This window comes from Elephas maximus, chromosome 21 (assembly GCF_024166365.1).
Source record: "Elephas maximus indicus isolate mEleMax1 chromosome 21, mEleMax1 primary haplotype, whole genome shotgun sequence".
Taxonomy (NCBI): domain Eukaryota; kingdom Metazoa; phylum Chordata; class Mammalia; order Proboscidea; family Elephantidae; genus Elephas; species Elephas maximus.
In genome coordinates, this window is record NC_064839.1 from 7,866,053 (window position 1) to 7,893,044 (window position 26,992).

Below are 26,992 nucleotides of genomic sequence, written 5' to 3' on the forward strand. Positions count from 1 at the left end.
GAGGCAGGTGGTCTGAAGTAGAGGGTGGCTTAGAAAACTTTCAGTGGGTCTTTAGGGCCATACTATGCTCACACCAGGCAGGATTAGACCAAGGCATTTGTGCCTGTATTGGAGTTTATCTTTGGATTAAGCTGGAAGAAGGCAGGGGTAGAGATTGGGGATGGATTGGACAGTCCCCAATTACCTCTGGGAGGTCACGTTCTCAAATCTGAGAGTCTAACGTGGTTTGCTCTAGTCAGGGAAGATTTCCTGGAGAAAGGCAGGGGTCAGGTTAGAAGAGTAGGGAGATTTTGAATGTTAGAGGGGAAAAGTGTAACTGAGAAAAAGAAGAAAAACGACCTTTGCTGTAATGATAACTTCAAGCTACACTCGTAGTTTACACTCTGTTACTTGCATTTTCTCAGTGTTTGCCAAGCTTTGTTCTTATACCAACTTTTTGATTTTTATCCCTGTGCCAATGGGGAAACTCAGGCTCTGAGAGGGGGCAGCCTCCCAAAATTACAGTCTTGTCTTCCATGTGGGAGACCTGAGTTCAACTTCCAAAGAATATACCTCAAGGGCAGCCACTACCCATCTGTCAGTTGAGGCTTGTGTGTTGCTATGATGCTGAACTGGTTTCAGTGGAGCTTCAAGACTGAGAAGGACCAGGAAGAGAAGACTGGAAATCTACTTCCAAAAATCTGCCAACAAAAACTCTGTGGATTTAGGACTGACTAGAGGGTAACTACAACAACAATCTACGCCAGAAACTAGGCCTTTGGATTTCAAGCCCAGTGCTCCTTCCAGTCTCCCCCAAATACCAGCTTGTTGTTGTTGTTGTTGTTGTTAGGTGCCATTGAGTCAGTTCCGACTCATAGTGACCCTATGTACAACAGAACAAAATACTGTCTGGTCCTTTGCCATTCTCACAATTGTTGCTGAGCTTGAGCCCATTATTGCAGCCATTATGGCAATCCATCTCACTGAAGGTCTTCCTCTTTCTTGCTGACCTTGTGCTTTACCAAGCATCATGTCCTTCTCCAGGGACTGATCACTCCTGAAAATGTTCAAAATATGTGAGACATAGTTTCAACAACCTTGCTAAAGAGCCTTCCGGCTGTACAGCTTAGCCAGTGCCAAAAGAAGGACCTGTTTGTCAGAAGCTGCAGAGCCTGGTTCTGTGGCTTGAGGATAAGGGAGTGGAGTGACTGAGTAGGACAAGGCTGGGGCCCTCACTGCCTCCTCCCCTTGCTTATCCAGGCCTTCACTACAATGGCCGCCTTGAATCCCCTGAGGCTGTCCGTGTTCTTTGTGCCCTTCTCAATCAAAGCCCTCACAGATTCCAAGTCTGCAGCCAACAGGTTCCAGGTAAGTGCCCAGCCCTCTTTTGGATGCCTCTTTGCCTTCAACCCCCCATGATGTCCCTTCTGAACATGTCCCCTGACCTAGAATGGCATGGGTGGAGAGGGATTGGCTATCTCAGTAACTGCCAGACTCATGGGATGGTGGGGTCAGAGGTATCAGCTTGAGTCCCAGTCCCCAGAGTCTCAGATGGATGGTCTGCAAACCATATTGAGCAGGAAGATAGGGTGGCTTGTGGTTATCCGTATGGTTTTGCTTAAAAAGAAAAAAGAAATCCGTTCCTTGCATTTAAAAATCTGGATATATTATATAAAAACAGATTTCTGGGTACTCTTGAATGGTCAGAAGATCTGGCAATCCTGGACCCATACCTCCCCCACAGCCACAAGTGCCTGTAGCCGTGGGGCTGGCTATCCTGTGTAGGTGGGACTTGTGTACACCAGTTTCCGTTGCAGTCCCCACTGTGCCCTATCGCACCCCCAACACCGGGCTGCATTTTGGTTCTCATCTGTCACCTTAGAAACGGCCCATTTCAGTATTTATGTAGCTGGTCTTACCCCTACTGGCACCTTAGTTTGAAAGCCCTTATGTAAACAATTTTAGGAGAGACAGTTTGTACACATTTTACCTATACACACATGTGATCTGTGTCTCTGTCATTCACTGACATACTCATATATTCTTGAACTCCTGCCACGTGCTGGGACCGAGATGACTGCACTGAGCGTGACCAGCAGGCTTGCTCTCATCAAGTTCCAATCTGCTATTGGAAATAGATGATGGACGAGTAAATTAATCATCAAAGAGGAAGATATCAGATCACGTGAAGAGCTGTGATGTCAGTAAAACAGCCAAATATTACAGAGAGTGAGGGGGTGCACTGGGGGCTACTTTAGATAAGCTGGCACAGGAAGGCCCCTCTGCTGAGGTGACGTTAGAGCTGACACTCGAATGATGGCTAGGCAGAGAGGACAGCCAGTGCACAGGCCCTGAGGCTGGAATGAACTTGGCTTGTCCAAGTTACAGGAAGACTGACAGGCCTTTACTTATCAAATAGCCCCAGGAGCTTCCCTATCTTCTCAGCAGCTGCTCTCTCTTCCTCCCATGGGTACTCGGGGTTCTCCCACCCTCCTCTCTGGGCCTGTGTTCACCTGCAGGGTCACAGAAATGACGGAGCCACAGTCTGGGTGGGAAGGGGTGTCTGCTGAAAGAATGCTGAGGGAGACAGCTTTGGCTATGTCCGGGGTCTGGGGTTCCTCTGATGTGGTTGGAGAGTGGGAAGTGGTGGGAGGGATAAAGTCAAGGTGGGAGGTGGGGGCAGGGAAGGCAGGAGCCAGGGCAAAGATCTGGAGCCCTGGGCTGCAGTCCCTCAAGGCCGAAATGGGCTGGAGCTGAGCAGACCTGCACCTTGGGGTGGGGCACCTACTTCTCTCCAAGCCCCTTCACTCAACCAGGGCTTAGTAAGCACTTAGACTTTTCCTGCTTCAGCCACATATGTCTTCTGTCTGGCCTGTATGTATGTGACTTGTGCTGCTGGGCTGAGTGGGAAGAATCCCCTAGGCATTCTTCCTTCTTCCTCCTCTCCCCACCACGGGGCTGTCACCCTCCCTGTGCCCTCTGGCTCATGAAGGGAGAAGAAGAAAGCTGTGAGCCCTCGGGGAGGATCCCTCCTTAGAGATAAAGTCAGGGCTCTGTGGCAGGGGAGGAGGTGAGCTGTTGGCTAGAGCTGGGGCTGCCTGCAGACTGGGGCTCTGGAGAAGGCCCTGGCGGGGAACTGCAGGGCAGGGTTCTACAGTCAGCATTTTCCTTTGTGCTATTTATTGAAAAAAACAAGTGAAAATCACTGGATGGTGTAAACAAAAATAGAGATGGAGGGTATGCTTAGAGCACTTGAGGGTTGGGGAGACCTCTTTTTTTTTTTGTATAAACCACTTTATTCCTTTATGTCTGGGTACATGCTTGTCACAGCTGACTTATTAAGCTAGAATGCTGCTTAATTTTTGTTTAATAAAATTACAATGTATGTGATAAAACTTTAAAAAAGAAAAAAGCAAAGCAAGGCAACGAAACACAAAACGTAGGAAGTGGTTACCTATGGGGAGGGCACGGGAGCCTGAATGACCTTGTTTATGCAGGGGTAAGATGGGGAAGGGCCACGAGGATAGATAAAGCTATGGCTTTTGGTTCAGTGGTGGCCTCATAGCTGCTCATTATGGTATTAAGGATGAAAAAAAAAAAAAAAAGATGAACTAACTAAAAAATGAAGGGAACCCTGCATTTTCCAGGGATGACCTATGCCTTGAACCAGGTGTTACAAGTAATCCAATTCAGTACCCTCAAGGTCCAGCTTAAAAAAAAAAACAAAATCAGCCCACCTTTTTTTTTTCTATTAAAAACAGATTTTTTAAAAGTATGTCCTTTTTGTATAAAGTTCAGACAATTCAGACAGCTACAAATAAGTGAGTAAAAATCTCTTAGCGTCCCACTACCCAGAGAGAAAACAATTGTTTAAAATGTCAATAAAATGTCATGTGTATCTGCAGATAGAGATATGTGAACCAATTTCACTTCAATGAGGTTGTTGTTGTTGTTAGCTGAAATCAAGTTGCCCCCAACTCTTGGCCGTAGGGTTTTCACTGACTGATTTTAGAAAGTATGTCACCAGGCCTTTCTTCCTCGTGTGCCTGAATCTGGAGTTCTACTAAAACCTATTCAGCATCACAGCAAAACCCAAGCCTCCACAGACAGATGGGTGGTAGCTGGGCATCAAGTGCTCTGGCTGGGAGATTGAACCCAGGCCTCCTGCGTGGAAGGCAAGAATTCTACCACTGAGCCACCACTGCCCCCGGTGGGGTCATACTGCCCACCACACTTCTTTAATGCTGGAATCCATGTAAGTCAATCCCCATGTTTTACGGACAGGGAGATGAAGACGCAGAGAGAAGCCACCAGCCGATGGTCACATTTTAAAATGTATGACCTGAAATAGCATTTCCCACCATGTGGAGTAGGGCAGACCTTTTTATTTTCAATAGTGGTATGTCAATTTCAAGTAGAAAAACTACACATCGGCGCTGTGATTCAACAGCTGTTATCATGTATGATGAGGCTAGTGTTAGTCGGGCTTTAGTCAATTTTAAATAAAATAGAGAATAACCAATAGTGATATGCAAATATAGCAGAGTGGCTCAGTGGCCTGAAATTTGGAAAACACTGATCTAGAATTTTCACCGGCAGAAGCTGGCCTCCTCCTAATTGGTGGCGTTACTTCCAACTTTTGCTGTTTATTAAAAGATCAGCAATACAGACAACTGGCCAGTCTGGAAAATGGTCCACATTCCTACGGAGCTAAAGAACGGAATTCCTTTTCTCTCCCCTTCTTTATGTCTTTACAGAAATTTTTCCTCCAGGAGAGCCCTGTTTCATATGTCCAGACATTAAAAGACCCCACCAAGGCACTGGTTTTGGAGGGGGCCACGTTGTCATGGAGACAGACCTGCCCTGGGTTTGTCAACGGAGCATTGGAGTCGGAGAACAATGGACACACCCCTGAAAGGATGGCTGGGGCTCAGCCACGTTCAGGTGGCCTCAGGCCAGAGGACAAAGGAGACAGGCTGGAGCCAGAGCTGTACAAGATAAACATGGTGGTGTCAAAGGTAGCTTTACTCATGCCATGCTGGCAGGCTGGCTGCGAGACTTTGGGGCCTGTGGCTAGGAGCTCGGCCTGTACCTTATCGTTTCTTTGGTTAATAATTGCCCTCCCCAAGATCTCCCTTTTAAAATACAAATTTTTCATGGAGTGCAAATACAGGAAGTCCTTCATAGTTTAGTGTAAATTAGTTGACTATCTGAAGTTTTTATAGTCGACAAGACCCCAGAAGAGTAGGAGGGCACTGTGTGCTGGTGCTTGGAGGCACCAAGGACACAGAGAGGAACGGGAGCAGACTGAACTGACATTTGTTAGGCTCCTGGTATGTGTCAGGCACTAGCCTGCATGTTTTGTTTTGCTTGTTTGTTTTTTTCCTGGCTCCTCCTCTGCCTAATTTTTCAAGGGCTTAATCCCCTGCTCTCTGCTGTTCTCGCCTCTCTTCTCCTCTTGTCTATTTATGCCTTCTCCTTGGAAACGTCACACTTGGTTCCCCAGCTTTAAATTTCATCGCTATGCTCCTTCTCCAGCCTCGATGTCCTCTGAGCTGCAGACTCAACTACTTATTTAATATCTCCATCTAAATGCCTACCATGCATTTCAAATGAAACAAGGCCAAAAGAGAACTCTTGGTTTTCATCCTCTTCAACAGGTTCCTCTAGTCTTTCCCATCTCAGGAGATGGCACCACCATCCTTCTGGCGGGCAAGGACTAAGGAGTCAGACTTGATTCCTTTCTTCCCCTCCCACCAATCCAGTCCCTCAGTGGAGTCCCTCAACTCTACTTCATCATCTCTCCAAAGCCCTGCCACCTCTCACCATGTCCCCCTCCACTGCCTGAGCTCCGCCACCTCTCACCATGTCCCCCTCCACTGCCCGAGCCCCAACCATCATCATGCCATTCCTGGCCCCTCTGAGCTCCTCCTTTCCAGCCTCTCTGCCCCCACTTTGGCCCTCTTGTGATTCATTCTCCATTCAGTGGACAAAGGGGTCTTCCTGAAATGTCAACTGCTTCATGTCACTCCCCTACTTAAACCTTTCAGTGATTTCCCACCGCGGCACCTACACCTGCCTACAGCTTTGACTTCTTCTCCTACTCCCTCCTTCCGTACCACCTACACCAGCCCTCTTGTAGCTCTTGACACCCAAGCTTATTCCTGCTTCAGGACCTTTGTGTCTGCTGTTCCCACTCTTGCCCGAGATCTTCCTGTGCCTGGCTCCTTCTTGTCATTCGGGTGCCAGCTGTAATGAGATGTGCTCAGAGAAACTTCCCTGGCCACCCATCTAAAATCACCTTAACCTCCAGCTTTCTGTCATAGTAGCTGATTTCTTTTCACTTATGTCACTTACCGCCATCTAATAATATCTTATTTGCTATTATTTTATGGTCTGCTTCTCCCACTTGGAAACCCGGGTGGCATAGTGGTTAAGAGCTAAGGCTGCTAACCAAAAAGTTCGGCAGTTTGAATCCATCAGGTGCTCCTTGGAAACCATATGGGGCAGTTCTACTCTGTCCCGTAGAGTCGCTTTGAGTTGGAATCGACTCAGTAGCAATGGGTTTGGTCCCCCCAACTAGAATGTAAGCTCAATGAAAGTTGTTTTCTTCACTACATGGAAGAAACTCAAGTGACTAGTTGATGGATGAATGAGTGAATGCATGCATGAATTCTGTGAGGCTGGTTTCATTATCTCCATTTTACAGAGGAAGAAACCGAGCTCAGAGTGGCCAAGAGGCTTGCTCAGGGTCATAGAATAGAGCAGATGCCAATCCAGAATTCAGGTTTCCTGCCCGACATGACTTCCTTTCTGCTGCTCCCATGGGCCTTCATGTCCCCAAGCCCATCCCATCTCAGCTCTTTATTTTTTGTGCTTTAGGTGAAAGTTTACAAATCCAGTCAGTCTCTCATACAAAAAGACGTACACACCCCACCTGCACTCCCAGCTTCTCTCCCCTTAATGAGACAGCACATTCCTTCTCTCCACCCTGTATTTTCCATGTCCGTTCAACCACCTCCTGTCCCCCTCTTCCTTCTCATCTCGCCTCCAGACAGGAGTCGCCCACATAGTCTCATGTGTCTACTTGAGCCATGAAGTTGTCTCCTCACCAGCATCATTGTCTGTCTTATAGTCCAGGCCAATACCTGTCTGTAGAGTTGGTTTCAGGAATGGTTCCAATCTACGTCATTTATGTTGTTTTGCAGCTCCCCCTTTTGCAATCTTGGGCTATCACAGGGTCCAGGGACCATGACCGTCAGGGCCCCCCCAGTCTCAGTCAGACCATTCATTAAGTCTGGTCTTTTTACGAGAACTTAAGATCTGCATCCCACTGCTGTCCTGCTCCATCAGGGATTCTCTGTCGTGTTCCCTGTCAGAGCAGTGATTGGTGGTAGCTGGGAACCATCTAGTTCTTTGGGTCTCAGGCTGATGGAGTCTCTGGTTTACGTGGCCCTTTCTGTCTCTTGGGCTCATGTTTACCTTGTGTCTTTGGTGTTCTTCATTCTCCTTTGCTCCAGGTGGGTTGAGACCAATTTATGCATCTTAGATGGCTGCTTGCTAGCATTTAAGACCCCAGACGCCTTGCACCAAAGTGGAATGCAGACCGTTTTCTTAATACATTTTGTTACGCCAGTTGACCTAGATGACCCCTGAAACCATGATCCCCAGACCCCCGTCGCTGCTACTCTGGCCTTCGAAGCTTTTGGTTGAGTTGAGGAAATTGCTTTGCTTTTGGTTTAGTCCAGTTGAATGGATCATCCCTGTGGTATATGTTGCCCTTCCCTTCACCTAAAAAAAATTTTTGTTTACTGTCTAGTTAGTGAATATCCTTCTCCCTCCCTTTCCACCCTCTTAAGCATCAAAGAATATTTTCTTCTGTGTTTAAGCCTTAACTGGAGTTCTTGTAATAGTGGTCTCACACAATATTTGTCCTTTTGCAATTGACTAATTTCACTCAGCATAATGCCTTCCAGATTCCTCCATGTTATGAAATTTTTCACAGATTCATCGTTGTTTCCCAACCTGTAGGTAATCTTTTTACTCTTTTGGTGAAGTCTTTAGATGAGCATAGGTGTTTGACTTTTAGGAGCTCCCAGTTATCCGATTTCTCTTCTGGTGTTTGTACAATGTTAGTAATGTTTTGTATACTGTTTATGCCATGTATTAGGGGTTCTAGCATTGACATTTTTTCTTCCATGATCTTTGTTATTTTAGATTTTATATTTAGGTCTTTGATCCATTTTGAGTTGGTTTTTGTGCATGGAGTGAGGTATGGGTCTTGTTTCATTTTTTTGCAGATGGATATCCACTTACGCCAGTGCAATTTGTTGAACAGACTGTCTGCCCCCATTTAACAGACTTTGGGCCTTTGCCAAATATCAGCTGCTCATATGTGCATGGATTTATGACTGGATTCTCAATTCTGTTCCATTGGTCTATGTATCTGTTGTTGTACCAGTACCAGGCTGTTTTGACTGCTGTGGCAGGTTCTAAAATCAGGTAGTGTGAGGCCTCCCACTCTGTTCTTCTTTTTCAGTAATGCTTTACTTCTCCGGGGCCTCTTTCCCTTCCAAATGAAGTTGGTGATTTGTTTCTCCATCTCATTAAAAAAAGTCACTGGTATTTGGATTGGTATTGCATTGTATCTGTAGATCGCTTTGGGTAGAATGGACATTGTTACAATGTGAGGTCTTCCTATCCACGAGCAAGGTGTGTTTTCCCACTTGTCTAGGTCTCTTTTGGTTTCTGGCAGTAGTGCCTTGTAGTTTTCTTTGTATAGGCCTTTTACATCTCTGGTTAGATTTATTCCTAAAGTATTTATCTTCTTAGGGGTTGCCGTAAATGGTATTAATTTGGTGATTTCCTCTTTGATGTTCTTTTTGTTGGTGTAGAGGAATCCAACTGGTTTATGTATGTTTATCTTGTATCCTGAGACTCTGCTAAACTCTTCTATTAGTTTTAGTAGTTTTCTTGAGGATTCTTTAGGTTTTTCTGTCTATAAGATCATGTCATCTGCAAACAGAGATACCTTTGTTACCAGAGAAAATGCCCTCTGTTCTTGTCTTTGGTGTAGGAGAGAGACAAATAGTGCCAAGCAAGTAGCGGTTTATTAGCTAGCGGAGGGTTAATAGCAAAAGTACACTTGACCAGGGAGTGTCAAGTGGGCTACTCAGAGAGAGAGTCTGAGTGCCCTGATACAGTCATTTTTTAGGGCTTTATACCCTTTTCTCCTACCTCCCTCTCCCTTTTCTCAAGGCGCCGCCTTCCCTTCTATGGGCTGGAAAGCTTTGATGGCTTAACGTTTAACTACCAATTCAGGGACCCCTGTAGGGACCACTTCCATGGGTTAATGTTTAACTGCCAAGTCAGGGACCCCTGTAGGAACCATTTCCTCTTTCTCGGGTGCAAGCTCTCCCCCACCTCCTTACATCATCCATTTCCTCTCTTTCTTTCCCGAGTACAAGCTCTCCCCCTTACACCTTTACTTCTTCTTTGCCAATTTGGGTGCCCTTTATTTCTTTATCTAGCCTAATTTCTCTGGCTAGGACCTCCAGCACAGCGTTGAATATGAGTGGCGATAAAGGGCATCCTTTTCTCAAGGGGAATGCTTTCAGTCTCTCTCCGTTTAGGATGATGTTGGCTGTTGGCTTTGTGTAAATGCCCTTTATAATGTTTAGGAATTTTCCTTTTATTCCTATTTTGCTGAAAGTATTTATCATGAATGGGTGCCAGACTTTGTCAAATGCCTTTTTTGCATGAATTGATAAGATCATGTGGTTCTTCTCTTTTGTTTTATTTATGTGATGGAGTACATTGATTGTTTTTCTAATGTTGAACCATCCCTGCATACCTGGTATGAATCCCACTTGGTCATGGTGAATTATTTTTTGATATGTTGTTGAAATCTATTGGCTAGAATTTTGTTGCACTGGGTTTGGGTTTTTCTGGGTAGAGTTTTGTTGAGGATTTTTGCATCTAAGTTCATGAGGGATATAGGTCTGTAATTTTCTTTTTTTGTGGTGTCTGTTTTTTTTTTTTTTTTACCCGGTTTTGGTATCAGGGTTATGCTGGCTTCATAGAATGCATTTGGAAGTATTCCATCCTTTTCTATGCTCTGAAATATCTTTAGTAGTAGTGGTGTTAATTCTTTGAAAGTTTGGTAGAATTCTCCAGTGAAGTCATCAGGGCCAGGGCTTTTCTTTGTTGGGAGCTTTTTAAATTACTTTTTCAATCTCTTCTTTTGTTATGGGTTTATTTAGCTGTTCTATCTTTGTTTGTGTTAGTTTAGGTAGGTGATGTGTTTCTAGAAATTTGTCCATTTCTTCTGGGTTTTCAAATTTGTTAGAGTACAATTTTTCATAGTGTTCTGTTAGGATTCTTTTAATTTCATTTGGATCTGTTGTGATATGGCCCATCTTATTTCTTATTCGTTTTATTTGCTTCCTCTCCTGTTTTTCGTTTGTCAGTCTGGCCAATGGTTTATCGATTTTGTTAGTCCTTTCAAACAACCACCTTTTTGTCTTGTGAACTCTTTGAATTGTTTTTCTGTTCTCCATTTCACTTACTTCTGCTCTAATTTTTATTATTTTCTTCCTTCTGGTGCCTGAGGGTTTCTTTTGTTGCTCTCTTTCTATTTGTTCAAGTTGTAGTGATAATTCTTTGATTTTGGCCCTTTCTTTTTTGTGTGTGTGCATTTATTCATATAAATTGACCTCTGAGCACTGTCAAAGCTCCTCTAAAGTGTTGCTTGTCTAAGGGGCCTGGGAAGAGTGGTTATTTTGTTTTGTGCTTTTGTTGTTTTATGTTCAAATCCTAGAGCTACCCGGGTCAACGGAGGTTGTGCCGCCCATTGCTTTTTGTCCTCCTTGGCTTTGCAGGGGACGACGATAGGGCTCTGCGGCAACACGGGGAGCGGCAAGACCAGCATGTTGTCAGCCATCTTGGGGGAGGTAAGTGAGCGGGACCACATTGCCTTCCCACTGGCCGGCAGTCCAGAAGTCCAGGAAGGCTCTCCATAATGTTCTTGCTCAAAGGGTCAGAGAAAATAGGATTTTTGTACGTTGGAAATGGTTGTGCATGCCCTGTGGAGAGGTGAGTCACAAATGCTCTCCCTGCTCAGTGGCACTTTGTCCCCGACCTGAGGCAGCGCTCCTGGTCGGAGCGTCTCCTGGAAGTCCATCTTCATGGGTTCTCTGTGCTTCCCTGCTCTGCTTTGTGATCGGTTAGCTGCTGGGGTGATGGTACAGGGTGTTCTAATGTTTAATATGATAAGAATAATAATTTCCTGAAGCCCGGCTCCTAACAGTTTGGAGCGGCATGAGCAGTGAAATGTGGAGGGAGAAAAAAGGAGGCTGTGAGGGGTGGGATGGGACTGTTGTATTCCACCTTCGGTGGAATCCACCTCTGGCTGGGTGCCCCACCCTAGAGATCTGGGTGGTGCATCTTGAACCCCCAATTCTACCATCTGTGAAGGTGCTGAGGTCTGCTTTGTCTGCAGCCTGCTGACATGTGGCTTAGCCCGCCCTTGTCCAGTTTCAACCCCCTCACTCACAACAGATGCGGATTAACTAGTAAGTACCTTACACACCAGCTTACAGAAAGCAAGGAACACACGGTCTTAATTGTGCTTACTAACTAATCTGTAGTGCACAATTTCATCTGCTTTTCCTCAGATCTTTAATGGTGTATAACTTGTGAAATTGTGCACTACAGATTAGTAAGAAACACAATTAAGCCTGTGTACAGCTTGCTTATTGGGTAATCAGTCCCTGCCACCAACATACGCACACACACAAAGTTCCCCCAGAACACTGCACACAACACCCACAATGTCTGGTATGCATTTATGACTACCTCCTACAGGAGGGGCCCTGTGGGTGGCTCAAATTGTTAAGGTTTGGACTACTAACTGAGAGGTTGGTGGTTCAAACCTATCCAGAGGCACTTTGGATGTAAGCCCTGGCAATCTACTTTCAAAAGACCAAGTCTTGAAAATCCTATGGAGCAGTTCCACTCTTCACACATGGGGTCGCCACGAGTTGGAATTGACTTGACAGCAACTAACAACAACAACCCCCCAGGAGTTTCTCACCAGCCCTTTCCTGTTCAGCCCCCAGCCTTGTCCCCTCTTGTGGCTTCTCTCACTGCCCCTCCTTCTTCGCCCATCACCCCTCTTTCCTGCATTGTCCAGAGAACTAACAGGTTTCTTTACTCAGCATTTCCCTCAGCTCTTTCTCACAGCCAAACTCACCAAGGCATCTTGCCCATGGAAATGGCTTTGGTTTACTAGGATCCACCCCGTGGAATGCAGACGTGTTATAAATAACGATTCCTCCTGAACACCGTCTGGCAGCTCATTTCTCCGCGCTCCTCATGGGACGGGCTTTCCCCAGCTTCTCTGGAACCAGAGAGAAGAAAGGCGCCATTTTTAATAATAGTAACAGTATCTAAGCGCTATGAGCCATGCCTGCGCCAAGAGCATTCCATTTTCCTTCAACCTCATAACAAACCGATGAAGAGAAAGTCCCTATGACCAGTTTACAGATGAGTAAGCAAGGTGCAGACAGGTGATCTGCCCAAGGTCACACACCAGGTAAAATGTGGAGCCGGGATGGAAACCCAGGTCCACCTGAGGTCAGAGCTTTGCCCTTCATCACAGCAACCTTCCATGGAAGCTTCCATTCAAGGCCACCTTTCTACCTGGCCAGTGGTTTGTCAATTCCTCTTCAAATGAACTGGTGTCTTTCCTTCTAATAAAGAAGGAAACTTATTTTAAAGCTTTGTTCTTGGTAATGAAAGCCCGGCTCCAAATCAAAAGTAAAAAGCACAGGATTAGGGGTAAAAAAAAAAAAAAAAAAAAAGGGCAGAGATCACTGGCCCAGAGCTGGTGTGGTGTAGGTGGGGGCTATAGTCTTTCTTTTGTGTGTGTGTGTTTTCAAACTTACCATACAGAAAAGCAGAGAGAATGCTACGGTGAAGACCCATCTACCCACCACAAAGATTCAACAGCTGAGAGTGCTTTTCCGTATTTGCCTCATCTATGTAAATACATACACATTTATGGGGCAGTTCTACTCTGTCCTATAGGGTCGCTATGAGTGGGAATCGACTCGACGGCAATGCTATGTAAATACATATTTTGTAGAACTCTTAAATTATGGAGATCATGACATTTTCTGTGCTAAATACCTCAGTCTGAAATCCAAAAATAAAGATATTTTTCTGTCTAACCATGATACCCTTATCACACCTAGCAACAGTAGTAACAGCTCCCTAATACCAAGCCAAGCTACAAATGTATGGGGTGTTTTCAGTGTAAGTCTTGGATTCAGTCGGAGCAGGAGGTGGCTGGCTTAGCTCCAGCTGCTTTCCCAGGTTTTCAGAGCTGCTCCCTCAGGCTCCCTGGTGAGCCAAGCAGGGTAGCGGTGGTGTTAGTTGTGATGGAGACTATTCTGACTCCCGGCAACCCCACATGACCCCATGAGGGTGATGTTAAAGGTCCCATTCTACACAGGACAGCCCCCAAGGATCCCGGAGGGCAGCGGGCCTGGGGCTCTGTGGCTGCTGAGGCAGCGTCCATTCCTGGCCGGCTGGGTCCTGAGGCTGGCTCATTTTGCCGCAGATGCATTTGCTGGAGGGCTCAGTGGGCGTGCACGGAAGCCTGGCTTACGTGCCCCAGCAGGCCTGGATCACCGCGGGCAGTGTCAGAGAGAACATCCTCCTGCGAAGCCAGTATGACAAGACCCGGTAAGCCTCTGGGAGCAGCCCAGGCCACACAGGCTGTGGTGGTGGGGGAGGGTGCCCCAGCTGATAGCAGTAATTTGACAATCACTAACGCTGCCGTGCTCTCACTTACGTGCATCAGCATACTTCCCCCTCACGTGAAAGAAGAGTTGTTAACATATCCATTCTCCAGACAAGTCAACCCAGGCTCTAAGAGCTTAGATAACTTGTCCACAGTCACACTGATGGAGGACAAAGTAGTCAGGAATTGAACCCAGAAGCTTAACTATTATGCTATATTGGCTCAAAATAGCCAGTACACCCTCCTCTCTCCACAAGTGTCACTTTAAAGCTTAATCGTATTCATTAAATCCTGGCCCCTAAATCAAAAGTTGGAACAAATGGGGTGATGAGGTCATGCAAGGTGGAGGACGTGAGTTTGGATTCATGGTCCTGTGGGCGTCCCACCTCCCATCCCGATGGCGCCTTCCCTCTTGTGGCCTCTCCCTGCCTAGGGTCCTGGGGTTGACTGGCTGGAAACATGCATTTGGAAGTCGTGATGAAGTGTATTCAGTGGGGGATCCAGAAAACTCTGCCCTGAAAGCTCCTGCTATGCTTCTAACTCTGGTGGACTTTGACTGACCTGGCTGTTTGCTTGGTTTTGCAATCTGCCCCTACTACTGACACTGAGGGCTCGAGATATGTAGGTGTATAGACTGGCCACCTCCACCTGGTGTCCCATGGGCACCTCTGCCTGGTGTCACGTGGGCACCTCTGCCTGGTGTCCTGTGAGCACTCTGACCCATACTTCCTTTGCCGGTGGGAACCTCAGCTTATCTCAGCCATGCCCCACGGGGACAATATGATTTTTGACTATGACATTGTCACCAATTGCTAACTTCCACATCCACAGCCATCTTTAATCTCCTAGGACCCTTGTAAGGAAAAGGTAGTATTTTTTTTTTTTAATTAATTTTCATTGTGCTTTAAGTGAAAGTTTACAAATCAGGTCAGTCTCTCATATAAAAATTTACACACACCTTGCTGTACACTCCTAATTGCTCTCCCTCCAGTGAGATAGCACAGTTCTTCCTTCCACTCTCTCTTCTCGTGTCCATTAGGGTAGCTTCTGGCCCCCTCTGCCCTCTCATCTCCCCTCCAGACAGGAGATGCCAACATAGTCTCATCCCATATTCCAGTCCAATCCCCGTCTGAAGAGTTGGCTTTGGGAATGGTTCCTGTCTTGGGGTAACAGAAGGTCTGGGGACCATGGCCTCCAGGGTCCTTCTAGTCCCAGTGTGACCATTAAGTCTGGTCTTTTTATGAGAATTTGGGGTTTGCATTCCCACTGCTCTCCTGCTCCCTCAGGGGTTCTCTGCTGTATTCCCTGTCAGGGCAGCCATCGGTTATGGCCAGGCACCATCTAGTTCTTCTGCTCTCAGGCTGATGTAGTCTCTGGTTTATGTGGTCCTTTCTGTCTCTTGGGCTCGTAGTTACCTTGTATCTTTGGTCTTCTTCATTCTTCCTTGCTCCAGGAGGATCGAGACCAATTGATGCATCTTAGATGGCAACTTGCTAGTGTTTAAGACCCCAGACACCACTTTCCAAAGTGGGATGCAGAATGTTTTCTTAAGAGATTTTATTATGCCAATTGACTTAGACGTCCCCTGAAACCATGGTCATCAAACCCCCGCCCCCTGCTACGCTGGTCTTTGAAGCGTTGAGTTTATTCAGGAAACGTCTTTGCTTTTGGTTTAGTCTGGCTGTGTTGACCTCTCCTGTATCGTGTATTGTCTTTCCCTTCACCTAAAATAAAACTTACCTACTCTCTAATAAGTAAGTGCCCCTCTCCCTCCCTCCCTCCCTCCCTCCCCCCCTCATAACCATCAAAGAATATTTTCTTCTCTGTTTAAACTATTTCTCAAGTTCTCATAATAGAGGTCTTATACAATATTTGTCCTTTTGCAGCTGACTAATTTCACTCAGCATAATGTCTTCCAGGTTTCTCCATATTATGAAATGTTTCATGGATTCATCATTGTTCTTTATTGAAAAGGCAGTATTTTTATTTCTATTTGATAATCTAGTAATGGTGACATCTGTTGAGCTCATCCAGACACCTGTACCAACCGATGAGCACTTTGCTTGCCCAACCCCCAACCTACTGCTTCTCTTCCCTAATTGCCCAATTAGTGAAGCACCTTCACCCAAATTGCGGGCTCCAGTCAGCCTGGACTCCTCCTCTGGATGAGTCTTCTCCTAGGAATCTCTTGTATTTCTCTCTTCTTCCCAGTTCAGGTCTGTATTGTCTCTTGCTTGAACTGTTCCCACTGGCCCCTCCAGTGTTCTCTGGCACTGTTTCCTTCCGCATACAGTCATCAGGGTAACCACCCTAACACCCAACTCTTGTCATCGCTCTGCTCTCAGGTTGGCACAACTCGGAGGGCAATTTTGAAATATCTGCCAAAAATAAAAATACACCAGCTCTTTGAGACAGCAAAACTCCTGCTAGTTATTTAATGCATAGATATTCTCCCCCATGAGCACAAGGACCCATAGACACAAACGTCCGCGCTGCATTTTTTATAGCAGCAGACGACTAGCGACAATCCAGTTGTCCATCTGTAGGGCTCTGGTTAAATAACTTGCGGTGCAGCCAGATAACGGAATGCTGGGGTGTCGTGGAAGTGATATAGACTGCTATGTGCTGTACTCTAATACATATGAAGAGATGATTTCTGAATACATAAAAAACTGTAACAGTGCCAGAGCAACTGAGGGCCAAAGATGGGAGGGAGATTGACTTTTCACTGTATCTGTTCAAATGTTTATTAAGTGCATGCATTGCTTTAAAAGAAATGAGAGAAGGAAGGCAATGAAAAAAGTCTCCAGTGGTTTGCCATTAAACACAAGATGGAGTTCCAATTTTTTAGCATGGAATTCAAGACCATTCCCGTCAAGACTCGAGAAGGTTGAGGGGCCTGAGGGCCAGCCACCTGTACTTCACAGCTCCCTGTCCTTTGAAGGTACCTCCAGATGATCCACTGCTGCTCCCTGAAACAGGACCTGGAAATTCTGCCCTTCGGAGACATGACAGAGGTAAGGGGGAGGTGAGCAGGGTTGGTGCTTTTATGTTTTGGGGTCCTCAGGCCGCAAGAACCCCTCTGCCTCCCAGGGTAGGTAGTGAAGTGACCCCAGCCCTTCCTTCTTGGGCAGCCTGAACCTCCCCTGCAGCTACTGCTTCAAAGTCAAGAGCAAAGACTCCCCAGCTGAGGGAATTTGGGGCTCATCTTATCCCATGAGGGGGAGCTGACTGTAACCTCCTCTCTCTGGACCAGAGTGGAGACCCTGTAAGATGAGAAAGCCTCCACCCCACCCTCCCCCGTCTCCATGCTGGCGAGCATCTGCCAGTGGGAACCTCAGTTTACCTCACCCGTGAAGTCTGACTACTGTATTTTTCCTGATTATTCACTGTCTTTCGCATCTGCAGCCACCTTTCATCTCCTAAGACCCCATAAGAAAAAAGCAGCGTTATTATCTCTATTTTATAATCTAATCATAAAAAAAATTTTTTTTTAATCATAGCTACTAGTTTTTTTTTACATCTATTTAGCACTTATTATATTAAAAAAATACAAGGTATTTATTCTAGCAACTTGAATGCATTGTCTTACGCAAGCCTCACAATAACTCTGGAAGGTCAGTCCTTTTATTATCCTCATTTTAAAGATGGGATTGTAAATCCTTGAGGCCAGAGAGCTCAAGTGTCTTCTTGTTCACTGTCATGTTGTCAGTATGAAGATCAAGGTCTCATCTGTAACATGGCATTGGGTTGCTAAAGTCCTTTGAACAGGGCCCAGCATAGAGTAGGTGTTAGCTGTTGTTATAAGGACATATTAGCCATTTAACGAGTATTTTTTTGTGAATGAATGGAAAACTGGGCCTTGACCAGGTCAGGCAGCACGCCCAAGGTCACACTGTGGTGAACTTGGGGGCAGAACAGTGACAAGAGGCCACCCTGTTGCCCTTTTAGACTCTGTTTCCCCTGTACAGGGACCTGGAGCTTAGGGCAGAACAGGGCCTAGAACTTAGACCCTAGTTCCCTTGTCCTCAAGCCTGACTAAAGGATGGGCCAGCCAGTGGCTGTCTGGGTACTGATCTTCAAGGGGACACAGAACATGATGCCCAAGTTCTCAGGTTTCCACGCTGGACTCCTGATGTAACAGGCACCATGGAAAATGGCCCTTCCTGTGACAGCAACAGTGAAGTACCCTCTCAGCCACACAGGTCCATCTCTGCTGAGTAGTTAACTGTACGAGGTGCAGACAGCTACAGATGACGCCCTAGCCCAGGCCTTCAGGCCCTCGGGCAGACAGCTGTAGTCAACTGAGATTTGAAACCCCAAGACAGGAGACAGTGCTTTTCCCCGGGAATGAGTGATTTATTATCTCCTTTTTCAGTGATTTAATATGTCTCCTGAGAGGTTTAGAAAAATTGCATCTAGTTATGAGTTATAAAATGTTAATTAGTCGAAAATCAGTTTCTTCATCCCCTACAAAGCAAATGTTGAAAAATATTTTTAGAATGTCAGTCGCTGTCCTGGAGTGTGTCCTTATTTTGGCCTGTCCCTGAGGGGTTGAGCCTGTCTCATCTGCCCTCCCCGCCATTTGGGCACACCTGGCTGGTGTCCATCATCTGGACATCATGCTTTTGCTCCGTGTTCACAGATCGGGGAGCGGGGTCTCAACCTCTCTGGGGGGCAGAAGCAGAGGATCAGCCTGGCCCGAGCTGTCTACTCCGATCGAGAGATCTACCTGCTGGATGACCCCCTGTCAGCTGTGGATGCCCAAGTGGGGAAGCACATCTTTGAGGAGTGCATTAAGAAGATGCTCCAGGGGAAGACCATTGTTCTGGTGGCCCACCAGCTACAGGTGACCACACCTGGAGGGTTCTGGCCATGACTGATGGATGATGTAGATCCTCAAGGCCCTGCCATTTCAGAGTGTGATTCAAAACCAACCTCATGGGCAGCTATCTCTTCACCTCAACTAGTTGCCGTGGAGCCAATGCCAACTCATGGCATCCCCATCTGTGTCACAGTAGAACTGTGCTCCATAGGCTTTTCAGTGGTTGATTTCTCAGAAGCAGGTCACCAATCCTTTCTTCCAAGGTGCCTCTGGGTGGACTTGAATCAACAACCTCTTGGTTAGCAGCTAGCACGTTAACTGTTTTCATCACCCAGAGGCTTCTTATCTTAGACTTGTGGTTGTTAGTTGCTGTGAAGTCGATTTTGACTCATGGCGACCCCCTGTATGCAGAGTAGAGCTGCTCCATAGGGTTTTCAAGGCTGTGACCTTTAGGATACAGATTGCCAGGCCTGTCTTCTGAGGCACCTCTGGGTGGGTCTGAACTCCCAACCTTTTGGCTACTAGTCAAGTGTGTAACTGTTTGTGTCACCCAGGGACTCCTATCTCAGACTGGGCTCAACAAATCTGGGGAGTCTTATAAAGAACTTGGATTTCCTCTTGCTTTCTACATGGAGAAGATAGGCTGGTAAAAGATTTTTGCGGTTGGTAAAAATTGAAACCAAATTTGAAGGCCTTTTTCATTGTCAAAAGATGGAAACAACCCAAGTGTCCATCAGCAGGTGAATGGATAAACAAAATGTGGTGTATCCATACATTGGGAATATTTTTCAGCCGTAAAGAGACATGAAGTTCTGATGCATGCTACGACATGGGTGAACCTTGAAAACATTATGTAAAGTAAAATAAGTCATACAGAAAAGAACAAATGTTGTATGATCATCTAGATGATTCAGTTCCGACTCATAGCGAGCCTATGCACTACAGAACGGAACACTGCCTGGTCCTGCACCATCCTTACAATGTTGTTATGCTTGAGCCCATTGTTGCAGCCACCGTGTCAGTCCATCTCTTTGAGGGTCTTGCTCTTTTTTGCTGACCCTGTACTTTACCAAGCATGAAATATAAAATATTTCTTCAGGAACTTATCCCTCCTGATAACATGTCCAAGTACGTGAGACATAGTCTCGCTATCCTTGCTTCTAAGGAGCATTCTGGTTGTACTTCTTCCAAGAGTTCTTGGGGCTGTGGAAAGGTTGAATGGGGAGTAAAAATAAGAAAAAGAAAAAAGTTTTTTTTATGCGTGGGCCTCCTGCTTTTCAAGTTAAAAAAAAAAACACAAAAAACTCAGATAAAAATTCTCTTAAGTTCCACGTTCTTAGGTCAAGGGACACCTTAGGATCTTTTCCTAGGACACCAACCATCTGCAGCACAATAGCTGTGTCTGGCACTGCCTCTCACAGCTCTTTTTTCCCTAGATCTTTTCATACTCGCTAGTGGCCTCAAGTCCTTATTTTTAATTTCTCCCCTTTCTTCTCTTTCTCTTGCCCACTTATTTTTTCCTTACTATGAGTCAGAATTGACATGACAGCAATGGGACTTTTTAGGGGTTTTTTTTTTTTAATGTAAAATATTTCAGACCTACAAAAAAGTCTAGAGAATAATCTAATGACAACCATCTATCTACCAAAACAAAAAATCTACCAGACAGGTGAAATAGTAAACCATGCATTCCCTCCCAGACTGCATCCCTTTCTTCCCTCCTGCTGTCCTGGAGTTATTGTTCATCCTTCTGAAGCTCGCCTTCATCGTCTTACATCATACGTAGGAATCTCTAGTCACATCGAAGTGTCCTTTGCATTAAAAAAATTTACATATAATTGACATTTTACTGTGTCTTTGGGTAATTTACCTCTTCACTCAGCATTATGTTTTTGAGATCTTCTACGTTTATACGGGTAACTATTTGATTCTTATTTGATTCTTACTAATAAAATATTCCAGTATATGAATAGACCAGAATTTATTTCTCTAGGATGGACATTTAAGGAGCCATAGTGGTGCAATGGTTAAGCACTCAACTGCTGACCTAAAGGTTGGTGGTTTGAACCCACCCATTGGCTCTGCAGGGAAAAGACCTGGTGATCCACTTTTGTAAAGATTACACGTTTTACTTAATAAAAAATTGCCTCAGTGTATGTCTTTCTACATGTGCCTTTATACACATCTTAGTTTTTGTTTTAATTTTTATTGTGCTTTAAGTGAAAGTTTACAAATCAAGTAAGTCTTTCATACAAAAATTTATTTTATACCTTGCTATATACTCCTAATTGCTCTCCCCTTAATGAGACAACCTGTTCCTTCCATCTACTCTCTTTTCGTGTCCATTTCGCCAGCTTCTAACCCCCTCTGCCCTCTCATCTCCACTCCAGATAGGAGATGCCAACATAGTCTTAACTGTCTACTTGATCCAAGAAGCTCATTCTTTACCAGCACCTTTTTCTATCCCATTGTCCAGTCCAATCCCTGTCTGAAGAGTTGGCTTTGGGAATGGTTCCTGTCCTGGGCTAACAGAAGGTCTGGGGGCCATGACCACCAGGGTGCTTCTAGTCTCAGTCAGACCATTAAGTCTGGTCTTTTTATGAGAATTTGGGGTCTGCATCCCACTGCTCTCCTGCTCCCTCAGGGGCTCTCTGTTGTGTTCCCTGTCAGGGCAGCCATCGGCTGTAGCCAGGCGCCATCTAGTTCTTCTGCTGTCAGGCTGATGTAGTCACTGGTTTATGTGGCCCTTTCTGTCTCTTGGGCTTGTAATTACCTTGTGTCCTTTGCGCCAGGTGGGTTGAGACCAATTGATGCATCTTAGATGGCCACTTGCTAGCGTTTAAGACCCCAGGCACCGCTCTCCAAAGTGGGATGCAAAATGTTTTCTTAAGAGATTTTATTATGCCAATTGACTTAGAAGTCCCCTGAAACCATGGTCCCCAAACTCCCACCCCTGCTACGCTGGACTTGGAAGCGTTCAGTTTATTCAGGAAACTGCTTTTGGTTTAGTCCAGTTGTGCTGACCTCGCCTGTATTGTGTGTTGTCTTTGCCTTCACCTAAAGTAGTTCTTATCTACTATCTAATTAGTGAGTACCTCTCTCCCTCCCTCCCTCCTCCCTCTCATAACCATCAAAGAATATTTTCTTCTCTGTTTAAACTGTTTCTCAAGTTCTTATAATAGTGTTCTTATACAATATTTGTCCTTTTGCAGCTGACTAATTTCACTCAGCATAATGCCTTCCAGATTCCTCCATGTTATGAAATGTTTCACAGATTCATCACTCTTCTTTTTCAATGCGTACTATTCCATTGTGTGAATATACCATAATTTATTTAACCATTCATCCATTGATGGGCACCTTGGTTGCTTCCATCTTTTTGCTATTGTAAACAGTGCTGCAGTAAACATGGGTGTGCATATATCTGTTCATGTAAAGGCTCTTATTTCTCTAGGATATATTCCAAGGAGTGGGATTGCTGGATCTTATGGTAGTTCTATTTCTAGCTTTTTAAGGAAGCACCAAATCGATTTCCAAAGTGGTTGTACCATTTTACATTCCCACCAGCAATGTAGAAGTGTTCCAGCCTCTCCACAACCTCTCCAATGATTATTATTTTGTGTTTTTTGGATTAATGCCAGCCTTGTTAGAGTGAGATGGAAACTCATTGTAGTTTTGATCTGCATTTCTCTGGTGGCTAATGATCCTGAGCATTTCCTCATGTATCTGTTAGCGACTTGAATGTCTTCTTTAGTGAAATGTGTGTTCATATCTTTTGCCCATTTTTTAACTGGATTATTTGTCTTTTTGTAGCAGAGTTTTTGCAGTATCATGTAGATTTTAGAGATCAGGTGCTGATCAGAAATGTCATAGCTAAAAACTTTTACCCAGTCTGTAGGTAATCTTTTTACTGTTTTGGTGAAGTCTTTGGATGAGCATAGGTGTTTGATTTTTAGAAGCTCCCAGTTATCTAGTTTTTCTTCTGCATCGTTAATAATGTTTTGTATACTGTTTATGCCATGTATTAGGGCTTCTAACGTTGTCCCTATTTTTTCTTCCATGATCTTTATTGTTTTAGATTTTATATTTAGGTCTTTGATCCATTATGGGATCATTTTTGTGCGTGATATGAGGTATGGTTCTTGTTTCATTTTTTTTGCAGATGGGTATCCAGTTATGCCAGCACCATTTGTTAAAAAGACTGCCTTTTCTCCATTTAACTGATTTGGGGCCTTTGTCAAATATCAATTGCTCGTATGTGGATGGATTTACGTCTGGATTCTCAATTCTGTTCCATTGGTCTATGTGTCTGTTGTTGTACCAGTACCAGGCTGTTTTGACTACTGTGGCGGTATAATAGGTTCTAAAATCAGGTAGAGTGAGGCCTTCCACTTTGTTCTTCTTTTTCAGTAATGCTTTACTTCTCTGGGGCCTCTTTCCCTTCCATATGAAGTTGGTGATTTCTTTTTCCACGTCATTAAAAAACATCGTTTGAATTTGGATCAGAACTGCATTAAATCCATAGATCACGTTTAGTAGAATAGACATTTTTACAATGTTAAGTCTTCCTATCCATGGGCAAGGTGTGTTTTCCCACTTATCTAGGTCTCTTTTTGTTTTTTGTGGAAGTGTTTTGTAGTTTTCTTTGTATAAGTCTTTTACATCTCTGGTAAGATTTATTCCTAAGTATTTTTATCTTCTTGGGGGCTGCTGTAAATGGTATTGATTTGGTGATTTCCTCTTCAGTGTTCTTTTTTTTGGTGTAGAGGAATCCAACTGATTTTTGTGTGATTATCTTGTATCCCGATACTCTGCTGAACTTTTCTATTAGTTTCAGTAGTTTTCTTGAGGATTCCTTAGGGTTTTCTGTGTATAAGATCATGTCATCTGCAAATAGAGATACTTTTATTTCTTCCTTGCCAATCTGGATGCCCTTTATTTCTTTCCCTAGCCTAATTGCTCTGGCTAGGACCTTCAGCACAACGTTGAATGAGAGTGGTGATAAAGAGCATCCTTGTCTGGTTCCTGGTCACAAGGGGAATGCTTTCAGGCTCTCTCCATTTAGGATGATGTTGGCTGTTGGCTTTGTATAGATGCCCTTTATTATGTTAGGAATTTTCCTTCTATTCCTATTTTGCTGAGAGTTTTTATCATGAACGAGCGTTGAACTTTGTCAAATGCCTTTTCTGCATCAATTGATAAAATCATGTGATTCTTGTCTTTTGTTTTATTTATATGATGGATTACATTGATTGTTTTTCTGATGTTGAACCATCCCTGCATACCTGGTATGAATCCCACTTGGTCATGGCGAATTATTTTTTTGATATATTGTTGAATTCTATTGGCCAGAATTTTGTTCAGGATTTTTGCATCTTTTTTTTTTTTTAGAATTTTGTTCAAGGATTTTTGCATCTAAGTTCATGAGGGATATAGGTCTGTAATTTTCTTTTTTTTGTGGTGTCTTTACCTCATTTTGGTATCAGGGATATGCTGGCTTCATAGAATGAGTTTGGGAGTATTCCGTCCTTTTCCATGCTCTGAAATACCTTTAGTAGTGGTGGTGTTAACTCTTCTCTGAAAATTTGGTAGAACTCTGCAGTGAAGCCGTCTGGGCCAGGGCTTTATTTGTTGGGAGTTTTTTGATTGCCTTTTCAATCCCTTCTTTTATCATCAGTCAATTTAGTTGTTCTACCTCTGTTTGTGTTAGTTTACGTAGGTAATGTGTCTCTAGGGTTTCATCCATTTCTTCTAGGTTTTGAAATTTGTTAGAGTACAGTTTTTCGTAGTAGTCTGATATGATTCTTTTCATTTCAGTTGGGTCTGTTGTAATATCGCCCATCTCATTTCTTATTTGGGTTAGTTGCTTCCTCTCCTGGTTTTCTTTTGTCAGTTTGGTCCAGTGGTTTATGAATTTTGTTAATATTTTCAAAGAACCAGCTTTTGGTCTTGTTAATTCTTTTGATTGTTTTTCTGTTTTCTATTTCATTTAGTTGTGCTCTAATTTTTATTATTTGCCGTCTTCTGGTGGCTGAGAGTTTCTTTAGTTGCTCTATTTCTATTAGTTTAAGTTGTAGGGATAATTCTTTGATTTTTGGACCTTTCTTCTTTTTGTATATGTGCATTTATTGATGTAAATTGACCTCTGAGCACTGCTTTTGCTGTGTCCCAAAGGTTCTGATAGGAAGTGTTTTCATTCTCATTGGATTCTATGAATGTCTTTATTCCATCCTTAATGTTTTCTATAATCCAGTCTCTTTTGAGCAGGGCATTGTTCAGTTTCCAAGTGTTGATATCTTTTCCCTGCTTTTTCTGTTATTGATTTCTACCTTTATGGCCTTGTGGTCAGAGAAGATGCTTTGTAAATATTTCAGTGTTTTGGATTCTGCTAAGGCTTCCTTTATGACCTAATATGTGGTGTATTCTACAGAATGTTCCATGTGCACTAGAAAAGAAAGTATACTTGGCTGCTGTTGGGTGGAGTGTTCCGTATATGTCTGTGAGGTCAAGTTGGTTGACTGTGGCATTTAGATCTTGCGTGTCTTTATTGAGCTTTTTTTGGTTCACCAAAAGTGCTGTGTTGAAGTCTCCTACTATTATGGTGGAACTTTCTATCTCACTTTTCAGCACTGGTAGTTTGTTTTATGTGTCTTGCAGCCCTGTCATTGGGTGCATAAATATTTAATATGGTTATATCCTCCTGGTATATTGTCCCTTTAATCATTATATAGTGTCCTTTCTTATCCTTTATGATGGATTTAACTTTAATTCTATTTTGCCAGAAATTAATATTGCCACTCCTACTCTTATTTGATTGTTGTTTGCTTGATATATTTTTTTCCATCCTTTGAGTTTTAATTTGTTTGTGTCTCTAAGTCTAAGGTGTGTCCCTTGTAGGCAGCATATAGACAGATTGTGTTTTTTAATCCATTCTGCCACTCTCTGTCTCTTTATTGGTGCATTTAGTCCATTTAAATTCAGCGTGATTATGGATAGGTATGAATTTAGAGCTATCATTTTAATGTCTTTTTTTGTGTGTTGTTGACAGTTTCTTTTTCCCACTTAAATTTTTGTGCTGAGTAGATTATCTTTATATATTATCTTTTCCCTCATATTCATTGTTGTTGATTTTTTTTTCTGCTGAGTCTCTACTTTTTTCTTGTATTTTATTTTGATGTACAGGATAATTTGTCTCCTTTGTGGTTACCTTATTATTTACCCCTGTTTTTCTCAATTTAAGCGTAGCTTTTATTTCTTTGTATTGCCTTGTCTTCCTCGGAATATGAAAGATCTATGACTACATTTCTTAGTCCCTCTTTATTGTTTTAATGTTGTCTTCTTTTACATAATAACATCACTGCTTCCCTTTTTTTCAGTGTTTTTTAAATCTTGGTTTATTTTTGTGATTTCCGTGGCTGGGTTGAAATCTGATTGCCCTGATCAGTGTTCTAGTCTTGGGTTGATACCTGATATTAGTGATTTTCTAGCCAAAGAACTCCCTTTAGTATTTTTTGTGGTTTTGGTTTGGTTTTTACGTATTTCCTAAACTTCTATTTATCTGGAAATGTCCTAATTTCACCTTCATATTTGAGAGACGGTTTTGCTGGATATATGATTCTTGGCCTGCAATTTTTTTCCTTCAATGCTTTATATTAGTCAGCCTATTGCCTTCTTGCCTGCATGGTTTCTGCCGAGTATTCCGGGCTTATTCTTACTGACTCTCCTTTGTAAGTGACTTTTCATTTATCCCCAGCTGCTCTTAAAATTCTCTATTTTTATTTTTGGCAAGTTTGAGTGTAATATATTTTGATGACTTTCCTTTAAAATCTACCTTATTAGGAGTTCGATGAGCATCTTGGATAGATATCTTCTCATATTTCACATTATCAGGGAAGTTTTCTGCCAACAAATCTTCAACAATTCTCTCTGTATTTTCTGTTATCCCTCCCTGTTCTGTTATTCCAATCACTCATAGGTTACTCTTGTGGTACAGTCCCATATGATTCTTAAGGTTTCTTCGTATTTTTTAATTCTTTTATCTGATTTTTCTTTAAATATATTGGTGCCAAGTGCTTTATCTTCAAGTTCACAAATTGTACTTGCTCAATTCTGCTCCTCTGACTTTCTATTGAGTTGTGTACTTCTATAATTTTATTGTTAATCTTTGGAATTTCTGATTGCTGTCTGTCTATGGATTTTTCCAGCTTATTAAATTTTTCATTATGTTCTTGAATAACCTTCTTAGTTTCTTCAACTACTTTATCTGTGTGTTACTTGGCTTGTTCTGCGTTTTGTCTGATGTCTTGAAGGCTTCTGTATATTAATCTTTTGTATTCTGCCTCCAGTAATTCCAGGAAGGCACTTTCATCTAGAAGATCCCT

The 26,992-nt window shown here is 43.6% G+C and overlaps 1 protein-coding gene across 3 annotated transcripts in view; it reads left to right on the forward strand.

Moving 5' to 3' along the window:
* Positions 1-26,992, forward strand: part of ABCC11 (ATP binding cassette subfamily C member 11) — a 95,953-nt gene that overhangs the window by 27,874 nt on the left and 41,087 nt on the right. For all 3 annotated transcript variants that reach the window (XM_049864924.1, XM_049864925.1, XM_049864926.1), the window contains exons 9-14: positions 1,240-1,347; positions 4,737-4,997; positions 10,860-10,931; positions 13,604-13,728; positions 16,731-16,803; positions 18,432-18,635. In XM_049864924.1, coding sequence (XP_049720881.1) covers positions 1,240-1,347; positions 4,737-4,997; positions 10,860-10,931; positions 13,604-13,728; positions 16,731-16,803; positions 18,432-18,635 — 843 coding nt within the window. The remainder of the gene's footprint in view (positions 1-1,239; positions 1,348-4,736; positions 4,998-10,859; positions 10,932-13,603; positions 13,729-16,730; positions 16,804-18,431; positions 18,636-26,992) is intronic.